Here is a 22,388-nt window from a genome sequence, read left to right as displayed (position 1 = left end):
GAGGGAGAGCCCCTCATTCCCGGGCTCTGTGCCAGGGCAGAGAGCCAACATGAATAATGACCTCGGAGCTATGTTTTTTTTTTTAAGATTTTATTTATTTATTCAACAGAGATAGAGACAGCCAGCGAGAGAGGGAACACAATCAGGGGGAGTGGGAGAGGAAGAAGCAGGCTCATAGTGGAGGAGCCTGATGTGGGGCTCGATCCCAGAACGCTGGGATCACGCCCTGAGCCGAAGGCAGACGCTTAACCGCTGTGCCACCCAGGCGCCCCTCGGAGCTCTGTTTTAAAAGCTGTCCTGTTCTTAGGTTTTGTGATCCAGTGCAACCTCTTAACCACCCTGAACCTCAGTTTCCTTCTCTGTAAAACAGAGGGGTTGCTATTAATATGTTTCTCATTGGACTGGTGACAGTAACCATTTACTGAATGTTTACTACGTGCCAAGCNAGGAAGAAGCAGGCTCCCAGCAGAGGAGCCTGATGTGGGGCTCGATCCCATAAAGCCGGGATCACGCCCTGGGCTNTGAGGCCTGCCTCAGGAGCTGCTCCCCCTGCCCTGTGGAAACTCAATGATGCCCACAGCAGAGAACTAGAGAGGCTGTCTCTGAGTAGGCCATTTGCTGACATCTCATCTTCTGACATCCCTCCTCTTTAAAATAAGGACTATTTTGAGCAAAGTATGGGTGTGCACAGAGAGGGGGTGCAGGGAAGGGGTAGAGAGAGGATATATCCTAGGCCTGCCACTCACTGAAGCTTCTGTTTCAAGAGAATGATAGACTCCTACAAGGTGGAGCTAAAGCAGTNCGACCGGTCCGTGGAGATTCTCATCCACCCCAGCGGTACTGTGCACCAGGCGGGGCCCCTAGGACGCCTGTGGGAGGGACGAGATGCTGATCCCGTGGGGCACAGACACGCGGCCCCTTGTCCAGTGGCCCGGCCGGGGAGAGCGTAGGGGCATGTGGCAGAGAGAGGAGACCAGCTACGTGGCTCCTGGAAACATGAATCCAGCTGGCAAAGCTGAGTGCCTGGATTCTAGCTCCAGAGGCCCCAGGGTCTCATTCACCCATTGGGGTGCATTGCCTTCAGGGAAGCTGAGCAGATGACCTCTGAAATCCTAAGCTCAATGAGACCCTCCCAGCTCCGAACACTCAGAGAGCAACTCTTTTATCTCTTTATCTCTTTCAGGATTCACGAAATGTCAGGATCTGAAAAGATCAGAGCCCGGTCTCTCTCCCGTTTTACAGATGGGTAAACTGAGGCCCAGAGAGAGACAGTGAGTTATCCGAGGCCACTAGGCTCTCCTGCCTCCCGGCTAAGGAGTCTCCCATGGCCCCACACCACGGCAGGCAGTCAGGGATTCTATCCCCCTCTTCCAATCAGGAGTCCTCCCCACCGTGAATTCTCTGGTATTGTCCTCACATTCGGACAAGTGCCAAGAGCTGATCTCATCTCTGCAGAGCCCCACATGCCACACGTCCTGATGGAGAAAGGGGACATGACCCTGGGAGAGTTTGAGCAGCACTTGAAAGGAAGAACGGAGTTCATTAAAGGGATGAAGAAGGACAGCAGGGCAGAGAGACAGGTGAGGGTGGCTGGGACCGAGTCTGTGGTGGCAGAAGGGGGGTGACACTTGGCCACCACTGGACCAACAAGGATACCAAGCAGGGGAAGGGGGTGGCTCACCGGGTCACTCCCACAGCAAGATGGTGGCAGATCCTCATCCCTGTTTCCCTCAGCGGGCTGGGGCGCCGCTGGGAAGATGGACAGCCAGATGCAGCAGGTACCCTGTCCTCCCACCTCCTGCCAGGCCACCTTCTCCTGGTGCCACCAAGGGGCCTAAGCCAGGTGACATTCTAGGCAGGTGGCAAAAACAACCTTGGTCTTCTCTAGGTTACTCCATCCCACAGGGCCTCCAGGACCCTACAGGCAGGTGCCCTCCCAGCCCCATCTTTACCCCTGGGCCCTTCTTTTCCCACCTGCTGAATGGGTCTCCTGCTCATCCTTCCTCTGAGATCCTTGCTGCTATTATGTAAAGAATAAAGGCAGAGCAGAGAAAGCCTGAAGAAGACCCTTTCTCGGCCCAACCCCCCCCCATGAAGTGCCAGTATGAGGAGGCCTCCACAGAGGGGTGGGCTGGGGAAGGCTGGTACAAGGCCGGGACCCTGGCTCTAAGTTATACCAGCAGAGTTTCCTGCTCATGGTCTTGCACACCAAGCCGGGCCCTGAATGCCAAGTCAGGTTTAAGAACGATGGCACACTTCTTTTTTTGGTCTCCCCTTTTTAGATGAGAACATTGAGGTTTAGCACCCAAAAAGAACTGGTGAGCTGGGAGGAGGGAAAGATCGTTCTCTTGGGAGTTGGCTTTGGTCGACGTGAGGCTAAGGACTTAAGAGTCGATCCTGGGGGCAGCTTTGCTGGATTTAAGAGCCCCTCCCTGACTGGCAGAGGACTATGGCAGAGGGGGGAGGTATGGGAATGTGTAGACCGTTTCCTACTCATGTCATCCCCATTGTTAGACATCCCTGGAGGCCTGGTGGGGGGTGGGAGGGGGGCAAAGGGAAAGGGTCAGTAGCTCACGGCCCATATCATTCCATGTTAGGGTCCCCACTGGAAACACCTGCCTTCCCAGAGGGGCCTTCTCCCCCAGATGAGTCATTGGGAGAAGAGGCTGGGGCCAGATTCTCAGAGTGGAAGTGGCCCTGAGCTGTGAGATCTATAGCATGTAGGCAACGGTGGAGGCAGTGGGGCTCCAAGGCCTGGGGCTGGCTCCCCTGCCTGCCAACACCTACCAATTAGCTCTGGGACTGCCGAAGCAAATGAGAATTTGCCACCTTGGGTCGGTTATGCAAATACCCTGTATTCTCGTGAGCTCCAGGATGCTAGGGATCACTCAAAGCTGCTAAGAGGTGATGAGTTTATTGTAATTGGATAAGGGCAACCAGAGGAGACATTGGAGAATCCTCTCTGAGAGGCAAAAATCAGGTTCCCAGAAGGGGCTCCTTTCACCAGCAGACGTGGCTTTTGCTGCCTAAGGCTCTGTCTTCCAGAGAGCCGGGCTGGGCAGTGGCCTTTGGCAAAGGAGCTCCAAGGTGGGGGGGGGAGCACGATCCCTCACCAAGGAGGGAGGCAGACCTCCAGAGGGTGAACATCGATCAGGAAGAGTGGGTATGACATGCTGTCAAAAGCTGTGATTTAGCAAACAGGCAGCAAATGACACAGAGGAAGACACCATGTACCAGAGACAGAGATGCAGAGAGAAGCAGAGACAAGTAGAGACAGAAAGACTGGGGGGGGGAACCCCCAGAGATGCACACATAGGTCAGTGGCATCAGTGGCAGTCGTCTCATTTATTCTTTCAACAAACACTGTGTCCCCAGTAGATGTCAGGCTCTTTTCTAGGCAGTGGGGAGACAACGCTAAAAATGACACATCCTTGTTCTCATGAAGCTTACATTCTAGCACAGACAAGAAGTAAATGAATGAGCAAGATCAGTGTGAAGAGGGCTGGGGACCATGAAGGAAATAAAGCAAGATAATATGATAACGAGTGATAAGTGTGGGTGCTGGTTAGCCCGGGGTTTAGAGAAAGCCTGTCTGAGAATGAGACCTGGTGAATGGTGAAGAACAGAAGACCGTGCTCAGAACCAGAAGCAGGACATGGTGACACGTTCAGGAAACAGGTGGCCGGTGTTGCTGAAATGCTGGGAGCAGAGCGGGCAAAGATGGGGTGAACAGAGAGGCATGGGTCAGGCATCAGGGGGCCTCGTACCATGATGCTAGATGAGGGGAAGCTATTGTTTAAACAACAGATGACAAGAATGGTCACACTCCCTGCCCTATGTAGAAGAGACCACAAGGAGGGGTGCCTGGGTGGCTCGGTCGGTTAAGCATCTGACTTTGGCTCAGGTCATGCTCTTGGGGTCCTGGGATCCAGCCCCACCTCTGGCTCCCTGCTCAGCGGAGAGACTGCTTGTCCCTCTTCCTCTGCCCCTCTCCCTGCTCATGCGCGCGCGCTCTCTCTCTCTCGTAAATAAATGAAATTAAAAAAAAAAAAAAGAATGACGTGCAGGGAGATAAAAGTGGCAGAAAGAGGCCCCTCAGGGTCCAGACAATAGATAATACTGTCCTGCACTGGGGTGGTGGCAGTGAGGACAGAGAGCCGAAGACACGTTCAGAAACATCTTAGCTGCAGAAATGACGACCCTTTGCTGAACAGTAGATGTATGGGGTGAGGACAGAGAGGAACCCAGGACAACCCCTAGGTCTTGGGTTTGAACACCTGCGTGCACGATGATGTCATCGATTGAGTTGAGGAAGGGGCTCCAATAAGGACAGAGAAACAGACACAGAGACCCAGCGACACAGACACAGTCAGACAAAGAGAGAGAGGAAGTCGGGGTGCAAAGGGGGGGCAGCATGAGGGCGGAGGAAATGAGATTTGGCTCAGCGTGCGTGGGTGCATCCGGAAGCCACGTTCAGCAGCAGCATGCCAGGGCCAGCAAAAAAAGAAAACAAAACACACACACACACACACACACACACACAAAGATAAAGACCTACGATCCTGTCCTCCCTTTAACATTTAGGAGCCCATCTCTGCATGGGGCTCTAAGTTAAACCCCAGAGGGTGTAGTGACGGTGGCTCCTGTTTGGAGATGGCTGCTCTGTGCCAGGCAGCAGGCTTCACAAGCATGACACTGAATCAATCATAGAACTCGGTGAAATAGGCACCATTGTCTTCATGCCATGCATGAGGAAATAAGCACTCATCAGTCCACCCTAAAGATGGGGGCAGGTATCCTGAAGAGGGAAAATCTGAAGAAGAGTAGGAAGTGAGCAGAGAGAGAGAATCAGAATCAGTAAACCCAGGACAGCTGAGCTGGAGAGTGGCTTAGACCCTGGAGGTGAAAGCCAGAGAGATGCTTTCCAGCTGAGAGCCAGCACCTGTGTGGAGGCTTCCTGCCTAGGGTCATCCCCTAACCGTCCTGAGAAGGGGACATCATTTCCCCATTTTATAAATAAAGAAACAGACCCAGAGGAGGGACTTGCCCAAGATTACAGGGCAGGATGGTGAGAGCTGGGATTTAAATCCCGGTCTTTCTGCCTCTGAAGTCCATGCAACTGTGAAAGTCTAGCACACAGAAGAGCCAGGTGCAGACAACCTGGGACTGTCCCGTGCAGAGCGTGAGTGGGATCTTGGCAAAGCCTGGTGAGGAACGGGGGAACAGCGTGAGCCCCGAGGAGCAGCTCTGGACCCCTGGAATGCCCAAAGTGAGAGAGTTTTCCTTTCTCCTCCAGACAGAAATCATCCGGAAACGCCTCCACAAGGACATTCCCCACCATTCGGTCATCATGCTCAACTTCTGCCCTGACCTCCAGTCGGTCCAGCCGAACCTGAGAAAGACCCATGGGGAGTTCATCTTCCTCATTGACCGGAGCGGCAGCATGAGTGGGACCAACATTCACCGTGTCAAGGTACCTGTATGAGGACCCCCGTCCCTGGGGACTTAGGGCTCCAGGGTAGATCATCTGTGCTCCCCCAAACCAGCTTCCTCAGTACTCTTGTGTTCCAAGCAGCCCTCCTTCCACACCTGAACTACTTTCCTCAATGACTACCCATGACTACAAGGAACAACTTAACTTTTAAAAATCAGTTTGAACACAGACACCCAAACTCAACTTGTTCCCAACATAAAGCTTTGAAGGGGTGTGAATGGAGGTAGAATTATAGTCCAAGGGATGAAGTCCTCTAGAGCTTTCCTTGGCACTCTGCAAACCTTTGCTGAGGGCCTGCTCTGGCTGAAACACCTCACTAGGTTCTGAGTGACGAGGGGCCCAGAAAAGAGAGGAAGGAACCAACATTTGCTGAAGCTTACTATGTATCAGATACAACCCTAGCCACTTAATGCACACCTTGGTGATTAATCCAGACAATAATTCTATGACGTTGGCCCTATTGTCACCATTTTCCACATGGGAAAGCCAATCCTGAAAATTTCGGTAACCTCCCCAAGGTCACACAGCTGGTGTGGTCTAAGATGAAACTCCTGTCTCTGTTCCTACCACCTGACATTAGAGATTCATTGCACATGGCCTTAAAGAGTGTATAATCTTAGTAGAAAATATTTGGTTCATTTTTTTTTTCAAGTGCCTGATATGTGCAAAGCCCTGTGCTTGGCCATGTGGAAAGACAGCAGGTTGTAAACATAAGTCCTGCCCTCCAGGAGCTCACAGTCAAGTGAAGGGGCAACCCTGCTAACCAGCCATAGCTGGGAGCATGGCCTCATTGCAGTGGGAAGTTCTGAAGGAGCACAGAAGAGTGATAAACCTTCCTCCCCATGTATCCAGAAGTGTTTCATCTCCCTCAGGAGATTATTCACCTTGATTATGGCATTAGCTAGCTCTTCTTTGTATTTTTGATCGTGTAGATGTGTGTCTCCTCTTTTGGAGTTATGAACTCATTAAGGGAAAGGACCAGATCTTTCTCATCTATCTCTCCCCGTGGAGCCTGGCTCTGTACTTACGGCATAAAAAGCCCCCAGTCGCTGTTTATTGAACTGGGTAAAGGCGCATAGTTCAAGGAAATGAAGGATGTGGGAAAAAGAAGAGAGAAGGCTCTGCTGTCACCTGAAATTTCATCCCTCCCCCTAGTTTGTCCCTGGAGCAAACTCTTGTTTCCAGGGCAACAGGACTGGCAAGGAGGGGAGGGTTTGGGTGGGATCTGTGATACCAGCTATCTCCTCGGGCTTGCTAGGATTGGACGTATGACTGAGCAATCATGTATGAGACCAAAGTTCCCATTTGAAGCTTCTTGACACTGAGGTGTGGGACTGGTTGTCACCTTCTCCCGAACTCTGCCGTCTATCAAAGGCAAGAATCAGACAGGGAGCTGTCCATAGTCCTGCTTAAGCACACTGCCCGCCTGTGTGGCCATGTGTATTTTATTCCATAGCTCTATCAATGTGTAAGACATCTCTTCAGTTACTCTCAAGTACCATGGGATCTTATGATGTCTCTTAGAGAGCGTTTAATCCATTTTCCCAGTAAGGAAACTGAGTCTCCAAGAGGCTGTTTTCCCCAGCATCACAGATCTAATGAGGAAATCAAAGCCTTCCCTATCTTGGATCAGTGCTCATTTTCCCTACCCTGTTGATAGGGAATGATAATACTCTTCTACTGAGAAAAACTCTCTTCTCTGATTGTCATTTCTGCTCCATGGCTTAGTAGAAAGAGCAATGCCTGGGTTTGGGGATCATTCTGCCACTGGCTTGCTATGTGGCTTTGGACAAGTTGACTCTCAGCTCTGGGATTCAGTTATCCTTTCTGTAAAGTGAGAAGGAAAAATTAATTCAGGGAGAGCAAACATATGTCACATGTCCCTTTGTTTCCCTCTCCCAAGGCCAGACAGACATCAATAATTGACCATGGCATTTTTTTCTCAGGATGAGCCTGGACTCATTCTCTATATCCTTGTCATCTCTGGGTTCCAGGCTGTTACTACCAGATAAATGGAACTAGTTTATGAATGGAAATCCATTTCCTGAACTGAAGACCTTTCCAACCTTTACCTTCCAGAATTTTCAGACAATAACTTCATCTGGCTCCCCTCTCAGTGCCTTTCCCCTTTGGCGTCTCTTCTGCTTGCTTTTCCAGTTCGGCTCACTGAGCTCAAGGTCATTCCTTCACAAATGGCTTTGCCCTGGCACAATCCATTCTGCTACACATGCCCCCTTTGAGAGAAAGGTGCCGAAATTACGCAGGGCACACACTCCTTTCCCCACTGGCAATGAGGCCATAGGCGGTTTGCTTGAGTCATTAATTGCAGCCCATTAGGTAGACCGTTTTGGGAAAAACTAGGCTTAGGAAGGTGGGAGAGAGAAATCTGAATAGCCACACCAAGGGGGAAAGTTCAGCCAATTTAATTTCCTGCAGCTGGTCTCACTCTCCAGCTGCCCCTGGCTACCAAAAACATGGCTTTAAAAATTCTAACAGGTGTGAGCAGAGACAATCTTTATGGATCAGCAGAGTCTCCCACTAGCAGGAATAGACATTTGCGGCTAATGAAAAAATAAGGAGATATTGACTTCTTCTGTAGAGACACAAAATGTATTGACGTGGGCAATAAGAAGAGATGAGGGAACATTGACATTAATGTTTGATGTTTACAGAGGGGGATGAGAGAGGGGCTGCAGGTCTGTGGATCCTGCAAGGCTGTAGGCTGCGGAAGTTCCCAAGATCCAGTTGCAACTAACTGCTTCCCTCTCGATTCTGGAACACAGTTTGTCTCTCCGAAGTCATGCTGAGATCCCTGGGGTGCCATCGATAAACTACTCAGGGATGAGGGAGAGCCCCTCATTCCCGGGCTCTGTGCCAGGGCAGAGAGCCAACATGAATAATGATCTCGGAGCTATGTTTTTTTTTTTAAGATTTTATTTATTTATTCAACAGAGATAGAGACAGCCAGCGAGAGAGGGAACACAATCAGGGGGAGTGGGAGAGGAAGAAGCAGGCTCATAGTGGAGGAGCCTGATGTGGGGCTCGATCCCCGAACGCTGGGATCACGCCCTGAGCCGAAGGCAGACGCTTAACCGCTGTGCCACCCAGGCGCCCCTCGGAGCTCTGTTTTAAAAGCTGTCCTGTTCTTAGGTTTTGTGATCCAGTGCAACCTCTTAACCACCCTGAACCTCAGTTTCCTTCTCTGTAAAACAGAGGGGTTGCTATTAATATGTTTCTCATTGGACTGGTGACAGTAACCATTTACTGAATGTTTACTACGTGCCAAGCTGAGGTCCCAAGGAGTGACCTAACTCGTCCAAGGTCAAGTTAGTAATGGTAAAAGTGAGATTTTAAACCCACTGTGCTATAATACATGTTATAGAGATGAAATGAGATAGTTAATAGCAAGTGCTTAGCACAGGGCTTGGCACATAGTGATTGCTTGAGATTTACTGTTGCTCTGTGCTGCCGCCATCATCATCATCATCATCCCTCCTGCCATCTCCTCCACCTTTCCTCCTTGTGATTATTTATTTCAACAGTCCTCATCAAGGGCTCCTGGTGTTGCATAGTTACGTCAGTTAGGACTCTGTAATGTTCCCAGACTTTGGAGGCACAGTGACACACATCTGAGTGATGGCTCTACTACTCTCAGAATGCTCACCAATGAGTCATTGCACCCCTCTGTGCCTCAGTTTTCTCTTGTATAAAATGAGGATCATATTGTGCCTGCCTAAAGCGTCATGGTAAGGATTACGTGAAGTAATGCATATAAAATATCTCCTGCGCATTTAACAAATATGAGCTGAAGAGACTGCCCCTTAGAGACTTGTCCCGAGTTAACCATAAGTAAGGAGCGTTGGATGCAGAAGGGCCTGGATGAAAGTCTTTTCCACCCACAGTGTCCCCTGGACCCAACCACATGCCTCCCTTGGACGTAGATTTCATTTTTGCAGAAGGGAGTGGATGCTCCCTGCTCTTCCTACCTCTCAGGGTCAGCAGGAGGTGAAATGGAGCTGACAAGCATAATAGAAAGGCTTTGAGAAGTCAGACTTGCTACACAGATGAGAAGTTTTATGACGATGGCTTTGGTCCGGATTCTGGTCGCTGTCAGCAAATTTCTTGATCTGAGGGAGAAGGCACTGTTGGGTGCGGGCAGAGGGGTGAAAGCCCGTCTGGAGGCTGCTTCTGTGCTGGGATGAGAATACTGCTGGGTGATGGCAGAGCTAGTAATTCCTTCCCGAACTCTGAAAATCCCTTTCTTGCCTGCCAGGATGCCATGCTGGTGGCTCTTAAGAGCCTCATGCCAGCCTGCCTCTTCAATGTCATTGGGTTTGGATCCACATTTAAGACCCTCTTCCCTTCCAGTCAGACCTACAGTGAGGTAAGGAGGGGGCAGGGTTGGGTCTGGAATGGGTGGGTGATGAGGAGCAGAGGAAAAGAAGAAAAAGAAAGTGCAGGTGACCCTGAGGCCTGCCTCAGGAGCTGCTCCCCCTGCCCTGTGGAAACTCAATGATGCCCACAGCAGAGAACTAGAGAGGCTGTCTCTGAGTAGGCCATTTGCTGACATCTCATCTTCTGACATCCCTCCTCTTTAAAATAAGGACTATTTTGAGCAAAGTATGGGTGTGCACAGAGAGGGGGTGCAGGGAAGGGGTAGAGAGAGGATATATCCTAGGCCTGCCACTCACTGAAGCTTCTGTTTCAAGAGAATGATAGACTCCTACAAGGTGGAGCTAAAGCAGTGAATGGTAAGGGGTTACAGAGAGAATAGGTGGGGAGGTGGGCTAAGAATAGAACTCACAAGGCTCAAACTACAATTTAGAACAAGAGGACTGGGGCCCCAGCAGCACATTTGAAACTGGAGCATATCCTGTCCAGGTCTAGAAACAGGAAGAAAGAAGGTAAGGGAGGGGAGGGAGAAAGGAAGAACACGTTTCAGTGAAAAATAACTTAATATGTTTTTAAAATACAAAAATATTATATATATTGATTGTCCCACAATTTTTAAATCTGGATAATCAAAAAGAAAAATTAAAATGTCTCCCATGATCACATCAGAAAAAAAAAAGAAGACCACCATTACAAGCTCAGTATAAATCCCTCCAGACTTTATTCTATGCATTTACACCCTTTTTTAATAAAGATAGGATTAGACCTGCCATACCATTCTGTAACCTACTTTCTAACACAACAGCCTATCATAAGCATATTTCCATGGCTTTACTGGCTTTAATGGCTGCCTGATATTTCACTGCATGGATAAATCAGAAGCCATTGAACTAAATCCCTACAGTTGAGCATGTCAGTTGCTTCCACATTTTTCTATTCAGTCAACTTTGTAGCAAAGACTCCACACCCATCCTTAATGACTCCCTTGGGATAAATCTTTAGTCTTGTTGGCTCAAAAGGTATATATCCATTTCAAGACTTTTGATATGTGCCATTACCCCAAGCATGGGTGTTGGAAGAACATCTTCATGACTCAGGAGCAGAACATCTGATGTCCAGTGAGAATCTGTCCTTGCTGCAGTGACATCCACCCAGTGCCAGGAATCCTTGGCCAGTTGGGTTCCACAGTGTTGATCCAGGAGGAAAAGAATCTGAAGCCCACACTGGGCATATGATTTCCTCAAAGTGCTGTAGGGATTTAGCACCACAGGTGGGCCAGAACTTGAGTTTTAAGATTTCTAGCATGGTGGTTTTACCACTACACCTCCTGCCTCGCTCATCAGAAAAGGACTCATTTGTGCTGAACAATCGGGTCTTGACATGCTACCTTTTCCAGGGGTGTTTATATTCTTAATGAGGAACAAAGAAAGGACAGTGATGAGTTAGCACATCATGGACAGCATTTAGGGCATTCGTAGGGGGTGTTATTGGGCAGAATCACACCAAATGAGTGGCCATCCATTCCTCCTGTGCTTGGATCTAAGGGATCCATGGATCCATGGATCTAAGATCTAGGGAAATGAAGGACTCATCCTCCAGGGGGCTTACAGTCTCAGCTCCATATGGTGATCCTGGGGACTACCTTCCCTGTCTGTGGCCCTTCCCTGCAGGAGAGCGTGGCCATGGCTTGTGACAACATCCAGAGAATGCGTGCTGACATGGGTGGCACCAACATCCTTTCCCCGCTCAAGTGGATCATTCGGCAGCCAGTGCACCGAGGTCACCCGCGGCTTCTCTTCCTGATCACAGATGGTGCCGTCAACAACACCGGCAAGGTGCTAGAACTGCTGCGAAACCATGCCTTCTCCACCAGGTGGGCACAGGCTGAAGGTCTAGGCCTTGGTTATCCTGGGCTGCCCTGGGCTGGGGGTGCTGGAAGTAGGACATCATAGAAAATGCCAGAAGGAAAGGCGAGAACTCCAGTTCCTACAGTGCTTTGTCTCCAGGGTGGTGTAGTTGACTTTAACGTTCGCCTTTTTCCTTCAAGAGTTCAGGTGGGATAAGATAACCACACCTCTGCAGATAGATCCCAAAGGGCAGCCTAGGTGGAAGTCCTTCCTGCTGCTTTGACTCTGTCCTGGGCTGGGAGTTTATGTGCTATTGTGAATGTGAGTGCCCACTGATGGCTGTCTGCCTTCTCCCTCACCCTCTGCCTGAAGCTAGGGTCAGCTCTCAGATAGCTCTGCTGGATCATGCTCTGTCCCTTTCCCCACCAAAGGGACAAAGAGAACACAGAGGATGGGAAGTAGCAGCCTCTCTCCTCCCCTTCCCTCAGGTGCTATAGCTTTGGAATTGGACCCAACGTCTGCCACAGACTGGTGCGAGGGCTGGCAACTGTGTCCAAGGGCAGTGCTGAGTTTCTGGTGGAGGGGGAGCGGCTCCAACCCAAGGTAGGCAAGAGGGGCTCAGTCTCTTCTGGTGCTGGTACCTCAGAGGCCCAGACTGGTCATACAGCAACTCAGTGGTAGAGCTGGGATTTCATTTCACCCAAGTCTGAGCTCCCCACTAGGCCACAATACACCCCAGTGAGAATCAGAGAGGTAGTGGCCACAGAGCAGGCAACTCCTGGAGTTAGTAGAGGACACTAGATTCACTGGTCTCCAGCCACTGGATCACATGCTCCATCCACTGGCTGGGCAGAACTGGGGCTTCTGAAAGAGTCACTGCCTCTACGGATACAGAGTTGTGTTGGGGGTCATTCCTGGCCACATTCCTGATGATGACAAATGGTGGCTCAGAAGCATCTAAAGGACCCAGAGATCAAGATTATAGTCATCTCTCCATTTTCTGCACAGTTGGCACAAATAACCCAACTCTTAGAAAATCCTTGGGTCAGTCCAGATCCTCCAGGAAGCAGAGACAGAGCAGGATTTAAGAAGCTCATAACTACAAGAGGTTCATTGGGGAATAATGTCTGTGAAAGAAAAAAGAGGAAGAACCAGGAAGGAGAACTGTTCAGCCCATAATGCACATGCATACCCATGAAAGGGAAAGAGGGAAGCAGGATTGAGCAGGGAGAGCTTCATACTGCAAGCCTGGCAAGGTCTTAGCCAACGCAACAAGGAGCTCTGGAGCAAAGATTACCCACTAGGTCGTCAAATTGGGCTGAAATGACAGGCACTAGTATCCCTGCTGTGCTCAGTTGTTGTCAGGGGTCTTCCAGAGAGAGGTGTGGTCTTGGCTGGAAAGCTGGGACATTGCATCTGGAGACTATCACCTAATTGCATTCCTTGCAGCAAAAGGTCACAGTCTTCCCCCAAGGGGCATCTGGGAGTGCACCCTTATGGCTGCCATAATCCCCAAATCATTTTTCTCCAGCTTTGCAGTATGTTTGAAGAAATCAGCCTAAGTGATGCAAAACCACAGCTATCATTTACTGAACACCTATGATGCGGCAGCGACTTCAAGTCCAGTATCTCAGCTAATCCTCCCAACTACATTGAGAGTTGAAAATTACTAACTCACTTTACCGGAAAAGGAAACTGAGGCCCAGAAAGGCAAATTAACTTGCTCAAGATCACTATCCAGTCCATGCTTTGACACAAACTTTCTTTGGGCCCCAGGCTTGTCTCAACCTTACTCTGGGTCTTAGATCTCCTCATTATAAAATGCCAAGCTTAGAGAAGCAAGATCTGCTCCAACCCTGACATTCTAATAGTCTAAGAAGCTCAGAGGCCTGTTCATTGCTGGACAAGCCACCCAAGGCCTATTGTGTCTTCTTCTCTGCTCACACACCCCCAGGCTCATACCCACATGGTCTTTGTGCTCCTCATCTGTGCATGCCCCTGCTCACACGTGCCCCCAACCTGTGTTCTAACCCTGCCCAACAGATGATCAAATCCCTGAAGAAGGCCATGGCCCCAGTCCTGAGTGATGTAACTGTGGAGTGGGTCTTCCCCGAGACCACTGAGGTCCTGATCTCGCCTGTGAGCACCAGCTCCCTCTTCCCTGGAGAGCGGCTGGTGGGATATGGCATTGTGTGTGATGCCTCTTTATACATCTCCCATCCCAGATCTGTAAGTATCTTAGACATTCTAGAACTCCGTGGCTCCAGAACCTTGCCCACAGAACCATCCTTAGCTGGAAAGACTATTGGTGGCCGCTAGGAACTAATCGGATCTAGGTTCACAGTTGTGGGGTCTGGTTGCCAGGCCATGGGCCTGTGGTCATGGTGACACTTCTTGGGTAAATGCTATCGTTGCAATACGTGGTTCTGAAGATCCCCTACAGCAGAAAAACCGGGGGAATGTGTTTAAAATGCAGATCCCAAGGGACGCCTGGTGGCTCAGTTGGTTAAGTGGCCAACTCTTGATTTCGGCTCAGGTCTTGATCTCAGGGTCCTGAGATTGAGTCCCACGTGGAGCTCTGTGCTCAGAAGGGATTCTGCCTCAGGATTCTTTCCCCATCAGCACCTCCCCCAGCTCTCTCTCTCTCTCAAATAAATAAATAAACCTTTTTAAAAAATAAAAAAAATAAAATGCAGAGTCACTGAACTCTACCTCTGAAACTAATAATATGCTATATGTTAATTAATTGAATTTAAATAAAATTAAATTTAATTTAAAAAATTATAATAAAAAAATAAAATGCAGAACCCAAGCTCCAACCCAGGTCTGCTGAATAAGTCTTTGAGGGTAAGGCCCAGGAACCTGTATTTGACATAATCTCCCCAAAGTGATTTTGACAAACAACTCAGTTCAGAACAACTGAACTCAGGTTTCTTTCCCCAAAAGCTCTATTCAATTCATGTCTCCTCCGATGAGTTTGTGTTTTACTTACACGGATCATTCTCTTGTATGTGGTGACAGAAGTGAGATAAAAGTGAGGAACTTCTGAAAGAAAGGTGGAATTCATGCTAGAATGTGGGGGATTGCCTGAAATTTCCCCATCCCTCCTCTTTAGTGAGTCTCTCCATTCCTGCTTGAAGGATTTGTCATCTTGTTTTATTTTTAAGCAGGAGTCACCAACTCATTGCCTAGAGGGACTGAGCAGGTATAAAATGAATGAAATGGATTTCTAAAAATAAAAGGGGAAAACGCCATGAAGGGTAGCATTTATCCTGGAGTCCATAGAGAGGCAAGAGGAGTGGTGGGGACTATGGCAAACTGGATGGCACGTGGTCGTCTAAACTGGGTGGCCCCTCCCCAGATCTAATAAACTTTCCAAACAGGAATGTGGGCTCTGTGTTAATGGTGCTTTCAATCTTGCAAGGGAAGTGAGAATTGTGTGTGATTACTTCCAGCTTTTAGGATGTTATACAATCTCCTAAGAATCATGGTCAGGATAATGGTTAATATGTTATGGAGAGTGGGGCGTTCAAATGCAGGGAGAAGACACTAAACAGTATGTTGGTCAGTCTTTGAACAGTCTAGACCCTTCCTGGAGGTCTGGGAGGCAGCAGATGATCAACGGACCCTACCACTAGAAAGGATCATCAAATAAATGCCTTCTCCTTTCCTTATCCACGAGACTGGCAAAGTTTTCTCCTGGTACTAGCAGGGCTGCTGGGGAAGGGTACCCTTGCCTATTGTGGTGTAAAAATGACTTGCCCACCTGGAAAGCAATCTAGAAATAACTAATGAAATTAGAAATACCTAACTTTTCAGCCCAGAAATCTTTCCTAAGACTCTAACACCTAGAAATAAAAGTGACGTAATGGATTTACGTCCAAAGATTCACTGCAGCAATTTTTTATAGTGCAAAAATGAAGGGCCGCAACGCAGATGCTTAAAAATGAGGAGTGGTAGAAAATCATGCAGTCGAAAGTTAAAAAGAATAGTTGATAATCAGGATTTCCAAAATGTTTTAAGTGTGAAATTCAAGATACTGATCCATGTAAGTAATATAGTCCAGTTCTCATAAAATACAAATCACCCCCAAAGCCCTTATGTTTTATATATATGTTTAGATCATAGAGAATGGAATGGAAGAGCAGATGGCTCATTTTGTTAATTCCGGTTACCTACTTGGAGACAGCCGTGGCATTTAGAATTATATTTAAAAATGTTTTAAATAAAGAAGATAATTAAAAATATAAACAATATAAATGTTATGAAGTCAGTTCCATTCACCATCTCTTACACAGAAGTCTGCCTAAATGACTCAAACAAGCAAAAAGCTTGCCTGTTTCTCCAGATCTTCAAAAATGGAACGTCCACCACCCCCTGTCACAGCCCTGGCTGCCCTCCAGAGGTTCTTTCTGCCATCCACTCCCAGCCCTCTCTTCTCTCCCTCCCTCCAGGACAAGAGGAGACGATACAGCATGCTACACTCTCAGGGCTCCAGCAGTTCCAGTTCCGTCTTCTACCATTCCCAGGATGAGGGGCCCAGCCCAGACAGCAGAAACTGTGCCAAGAGTGTGGGGGCTCACTTCAACCTGAGGCAGCCCAAAGATGTGCAGCCATCCACCGGAGATGCCACCACTAATCCTGGTTTGTCTGCTACTCCTCGTGCTTCGCTCTCTCTTCCAGGGAGGCCATGATTGCTACATTTTACTGAGCACTTACTATGTGCTGAGCCCTCTATACAAACCATCTCACTGAAGAGTTAGCAGCTGTGGAGATGGGTCCTATTCCACCGATTTTACCGGTGATGAAACTGAGGCTTGGAAGCTTTAAGCAATTTGGCTAAGCTCAGGAAACCTCAAAGAGGGAGGGTACAGACAGGTCTAGAGCTGTTTGCATCCAAAGCCTCTATATGGTGCTAATTTCCATTCATAGGGCATTTATTGGATCACCTACTAAGGCTAAGTACTGAACACAGCACAGGGAGCAAAGAGGATGCAAACATGGACTCTTGTCCCTCAGAAGCTCTCTGCCTAGTGGAAGAGAGACAGTTGGCTCTAACTTTGATAGAAGCCGAGTGACAGGGACCACAGCAAAGTTTAATAACCTGTGTGGGGGGGTCCCAAGAAAAGACACATTGATAGAAGATATCAACAGAGACATAATGAGGACACAGATTCTTAGAAGTGGGAAGAGACAGGAGATTCCAGGCAGCAGAAACTGGCTGAGCAAAGACATAAAAATGTGACACCTAGAAAACACATATACAATTGATTACTCATCTGGTATGCTTGGAGCACACAGTACATTGAAAAAGGAGCAGAAAGGACAGTAGCTGGGTAGATGGATTAGGACCAGTTTACCTAAGGCTTTGAACACCAGGGGAGCTGAGATATCTGCAAATATTTCAGCAGGCAAGCAGTGGATAATGCAAGAAGTTTCCAAGCAGGAAAGGAGCATCCAAGCCTCCCCCCTACCCCTCTGCTGTTCTCCACCCTGACGGCTCCCCTGTCACCACCCTATCCAGGTCTAGACTTCTCCCAGAGACGGCGAGCATATAGCACCAACCAGATCACCAACCACAAGCCCTCCCCAAGGGCCCCCACAGCCAGCGATCCCACAGTGCTTGCCAGGAGATACCCACTTCGGAAAGCCAAGCTGCAGGACCTCACCAACCAGACGAGCACAGATGCCCCGTGGTGGCAGATTGATTTGCAGGTACCTGAGCAGGGCAGGTTGGAGTTGGGGGAGATCATAGATGGGGAGAGAGCTGTCTCCTGCTTCGGCCACAAGGATGGAGACGGTCCACTACTTCTCCTGCAGAATGAGTGTCTTCTTCCTCGTTTCTCTGGATCTTCATCTGCCTGAGCCGCTTTCTAATAATGGTACCCAGTATTCAGCGACATCACCCATTCTCTGTACACTTCCCAGCTGGCAAGGAGCAGCCCCATCTACACTCATTTGATTTTATAGCTAGCACTCCTGTGAGAGGAAGGAGTGGGGGAGCTGGCCACCCCCGCTCTGTATAGATGTGGAAATTGAGGGCCAAAAAGGTCAAGAGACTTATCCAGGGTCACATAGCCAGTCAGGGGATTGCAACCCAGGACCCTCTGCCTGCAAAGCCCCCACTTCCCTCCTCCATCACACTGCACCTTCTGCGAATCCCAGCATTCACTCAGGGCAGAGATCATCTCAGAGTTAGAGCCAGAACAGGACCAGTCCCCACAGTTCAGCTAGACTGGAGTTTCTCAGCCTCAGCACTATTGACACGATAATTCTTTGTTGAAGAGGCTGTGTCCTGTTTGGCAGGAGCCCTGGCTTCTATCAACTGAATACCACCTTCGACCATGATAACCAAAGCTGTCTGCACTCATTACCAAATTCCCCTGGGGAAGAGGGTAAAATCACCAGATCGAGAAACACTGTCCCAAACTAGAGTGGTGTTTGTTATTACCTGCATACTTTATCCACTTTCTTAAGAATGGGCTTCGTGTAGCTTTGTCATTGTGAGTCATGGTTCCATAAAAGCAGCCTTTCACTCTCCCCCTCCCACCCACCACCACTAGCCCTCCCCACCTCTCCTCTCCATAAGCTCTGACACTCCCCAAGGACAGAGACATTGTCCCCTTGTCCCTGTAGGCCCTTCTCTGTGCTTAGCCAGGGATCATTTGATGCGGTTGGAAGACACTGACCTTGGAGTCGGGTGGACTCTGCTCCTCAAACATGTTGCTTACCCTCTCTGAGCCCCAACTTCCCCATCTATGAAACGGGGAGAGCAGTTTGCACAGCTGATTGAGCTAACTGCCGTCAGCAGGTATTGACTGGGAGCCAACTCTAAGTGGAAGACTTGTAGGCAATGGCTGATAGGAGATGAAGTACCTGGTGCACCCCTGGTATACAGTAGGTGTCCTTTAAATGCCACTCTCTTTGGTGAGAGCTCTGGGCAGCTTAGCATCTGTCCTCTCCTGCTTGCTTCTGGCCCATCTTTGCTCATGTCTCCCTGATCGCCTGCTTGGCTTCTTCTCCGGTCTGATTCTCCCCAACACACTTGTACAAACACACACACATGCGTGCGTGTGCACACACACACACACACGCACATTCGCCCTCCCTGCAGCCTCTGGCTGGGTGAAGGGCTGAATCTTAGACTAATCCGTTGCCATAGAAACTGTAGCAGCGTCTGTTTCTCAGTGTGGTTGTGATGGTGGGGCAGGGGTGAGGGGAATCCCAGCCTCTGGTGGGAGATGGGGATTAAGGACCCCTTGGAACCCAGCAGCCCTGGCTGGATACCAGCTCCTACCGAGGCCGTCCTACCAGTGACCAGTCCCTTTCTTCTTCCACACCCTTGTACCATCTCCAGGACCACAGGCCCAGAGGAGACAGGAAGGAGGACCCCCAGCCCCTGACCTAAGGAGCCCCCATCTAATGGAGAAGAACAATCCTCTTCCCAGTAAATATTTGATAGAGATGAGAAAGCCTCAATGGTTAACTGTTGACCTAAAAACCTGAGAGGCACTCTTCCTGTTTCGCCTTGCAAGTGCCTTTGCGCCCCCCCATCCCCTCCCCCTACCAACCATATGTGCTCCCAGAGGCACAAAATTCATTTTTAATTATTTAATATTCTTTAATTACAGAAGTAATACATACTCCGAATTTGCAGTAAAAACCTTCACACAATTCAGGCAGGTATAAAGTAAAAATAAAATTACCCCTCCCCTGTGCCCAAGCCCACTGATTTTCAGTGTTTCCTTCCAGAAATACTACACACACACACACATACACACACACACACACAATAAACATACATGTTTTGAATAAAATCACATTGTAAATCTCCAATTATAGCCAATTATTATTGGATATCTCCAAAATCCAAAAGTAAATCTCCAATTTACTCTTTTTTTTTAAAGATTTTATTTATTTATTTGACAGAGATAGAGACAGCCAGCGAGAGAGGGAACACAAGTAGGGGGAGTGGGAGAGGAAGAAGCAGGCTCATAGCGGAAGAGCCTGATGTGGGGCTCGATCCCAGAACGCCGGGATCACGCCCTGGGCTGAAGGCAGACGCTTAACCGCTGTGCCACCTAGGCGCCCCTCCAATTTACTCTTTTAATGTCTTTTTTCTTTTTCTTTTTCTTTTTTTTTTTTGATATTCAGTAAAATTCCTCTTTTTGGTGAACAGTTCTGTGAGTTTTGCCAAGTGCATAGTCATGTAACTAGCTCCACAATCAAAATACAGAATGGCTACAATTTACTTGTTTAAAAATATGTTTGACCTTGGACATCTTCCCACAGCAGTATGAAGAAATCTGACTCATTACGGTGTTTGCTGTGTAGTGTTCCATTGCATGGGTCTACCACAACTTGTCTGTCAGTCCCTATCGATGTGCACTTTGAGAGTGTCCAGAGAGTCACTTTTACAAAAACACTGCGACAAATCTACAGTACGTGCACATGGGTATTCGCATCCTTGAGCACGTCCACTTCTAAAAATGGAATCATTGGGTCAAAGGAGCACGTGCACATTTAATGTTGATAACACACTGCTTAAGTGTCCTCCCACAGGTGTGCATCAAGTTCATATTCCCATCAACGTTCACGAGAGAGACCCTGTCTCCCCATTGGCTGCAAAGGGTATCATCAAATGTTTAAATATTTGCCAGTCTGGAAGATGGGGGGAAAAATCATATAACTTCTTTTAATTTAGAGCAATGCCCATGTGGCAGAGCATTTTTTCATGGGTTTATTGGATACTTTTTCTGTGAATTGCCTATAGATGCCCTGAACCCACAGTCTACTTCTGCCCCCCGCCCCAGTGATTTATAAGAGCTTTTTCTTGAAAATGATCTTTGTCATGTGTGTTGCAGATATATTTCCCAGTTTATCCCTTGCCTTTTGGTGTTTTTTTGTACCAGCACAAGAATAGACAGATGAAATACACAACACAGAGAGAAAGTCCAGAAATAAAACCCATGTACATGAGAGCTTTGATAGGATAAAGGCAGGGAATTGATAAACCTTAGAAACTCAATGAATGAACCATATTTAATAAATGGTGTTGAGATCTGTACTACTCAGAAAATCCAGAAAAAGCCTGGTTCCTATCTCTTTACACCAAAATAAATTTCATGCGAGTCAAAGATTTAAGCAAACAAAAATAAATCATAAAAATTCTAGAATTTTTTTTTGAGTGGGAAAGACCTTTTAAGCATGACATATGAGAAGACATAAGGAAAAGGCTGATAATTTTAGCCTCCTTCCAACATACACACAAAGTTTTAAACTTTATGGCAAAAAAGAGTGGGTTTAGAATATTATCCATGGTATGTGATTTTCCATGGTTTTCCATGGTTTGGACTTTATCCATGCTTTGGGATTATTTGTGTTGATGTTTGTCATGGGTAGTGGAAAGTAGGTTATGCATCCTCCGGTACAGCAGAATGACCTGGGGGTGCCCAGGGAAAGCTGTGGCTAGGGGTGGAGGGAAGGGGCAGCCACCAGCTCAGTCTCCTCCCCTCCCTCTTACACTCCTCTAGCCCTTGCTAAACAGTGGTCTGGACCTGAGCCAGGGCCCCAAACTCCGGAGCCCGGGAGCCCGCAGGCCTTCTCTGCTGCCCCAAGGCTGCCAGCCTAGCCTGCCCTCTGGCCAGGAGACCCAAACCTGGAGCCCCATGAAAGAGCCGGATCTTGGGTCTAGCCTGAAGCCTGCCTCAGACAGCCGTAGCCCAGGGGAACTGGGTAAGTGCCTACAGGGTTTAGGATCTGACCGGGGACAGGGAGGAATTCTTGCCTGTAGCCCTAACCCGGCTTCAGATGATAGGACTGAGGGCAAATGCCTTTGTCTGTGCCCTTGCGGGGAAGGATAGGCTGTTGCCCATCCCTGCCAGAGAACCTCACCAATCCCACCCACCCCCATCACCCTGGCCCTTGGGTTTGCAGCGAGGCTTCCAGATGTCCCTGTGGCTGCCCAAGTGTCCCCACCCCACCCTATCTGGCCACCTCAGGAACTGGATTCCTGGAGTACTCCATTTTGGGGACAGGACCCTGCCATCCAACTGTCCTAGGGAAGGAGTCTGTGTTCCAAGAGGTGGAGGGTGGGGGGAAGAAGACTGTACTTTCTTGGCGATGTCTGCGCCCTAGGGAGGAATGACGTCCCTAAGGGCTGACCCTCTGTGCCCCAGCTCAGAGCACCGCCTGGTTGTCCCTCTACCCGCAGAGCCGTCCCATCACCCTTCCGCCTTCAAGACCGAGACGTCCTCGGACTGGGAGCCCCCGGCAGAGTCCGAGGAGCGGATCAATCCGGGCAGGCCCCCCACCCCAGGCCCAGTGCTGGGCAAGGCCGTGGTCAAGGGCTTGCGCGACAGCCAACGTTTGCAGTGGGAAGTGACCTTTGAGCTGGGGCCCCCCGGGCCGGAGCCGGGAGCACACGACGCCGACCTGTGGAGCGAGACCTTCCACCACCTGGCGGCCCGCGCCATCATCCGCGACTTCGAACAGCTGGCGGAGCGCGAGGGCGAGATCGAGCCAGGTGAGCTCCGTCGTCTGCGCGCCCCTGACCGCCTCCGGGAGCCCCTCCTCACAGCCCCGCCCCATGCCCCCTCCCCACTTCCGGGCCCCGCCCCCTCCTTCACAGCCCCACCCAATGCCCCCAACTACCC

The 22,388-nt window shown here is 49.1% G+C and overlaps 1 protein-coding gene across 1 annotated transcript in view; it reads left to right on the top strand.

The window, feature by feature from the left end:
• The first annotated feature begins 767 nt into the window (after window positions 1-767).
• LOC100478466 (von Willebrand factor A domain-containing protein 5B1) overlaps window positions 768-22,388 on the top strand; it is a 32,070-nt gene continuing 10,449 nt past the window's right edge. The window contains exons 1-11 of the mRNA XM_034652532.1: window positions 768-837; window positions 1,456-1,580; window positions 5,297-5,473; window positions 9,768-9,878; window positions 11,557-11,759; window positions 12,222-12,336; window positions 13,777-13,962; window positions 16,188-16,377; window positions 17,258-17,448; window positions 21,267-21,468; window positions 21,947-22,258. Coding sequence (XP_034508423.1) covers window positions 768-837; window positions 1,456-1,580; window positions 5,297-5,473; window positions 9,768-9,878; window positions 11,557-11,759; window positions 12,222-12,336; window positions 13,777-13,962; window positions 16,188-16,377; window positions 17,258-17,448; window positions 21,267-21,468; window positions 21,947-22,258 — 1,882 coding nt within the window. The remainder of the gene's footprint in view (window positions 838-1,455; window positions 1,581-5,296; window positions 5,474-9,767; window positions 9,879-11,556; window positions 11,760-12,221; window positions 12,337-13,776; window positions 13,963-16,187; window positions 16,378-17,257; window positions 17,449-21,266; window positions 21,469-21,946; window positions 22,259-22,388) is intronic.

The sequence above is a fragment of the Ailuropoda melanoleuca genome, unplaced genomic scaffold, assembly GCF_002007445.2.
Source record: "Ailuropoda melanoleuca isolate Jingjing unplaced genomic scaffold, ASM200744v2 unplaced-scaffold620, whole genome shotgun sequence".
In the NCBI taxonomy this organism is placed as follows: Eukaryota; Metazoa; Chordata; class Mammalia; order Carnivora; family Ursidae; genus Ailuropoda; species Ailuropoda melanoleuca.
This window is presented reverse-complemented; position numbering and strand designations above follow the sequence as displayed.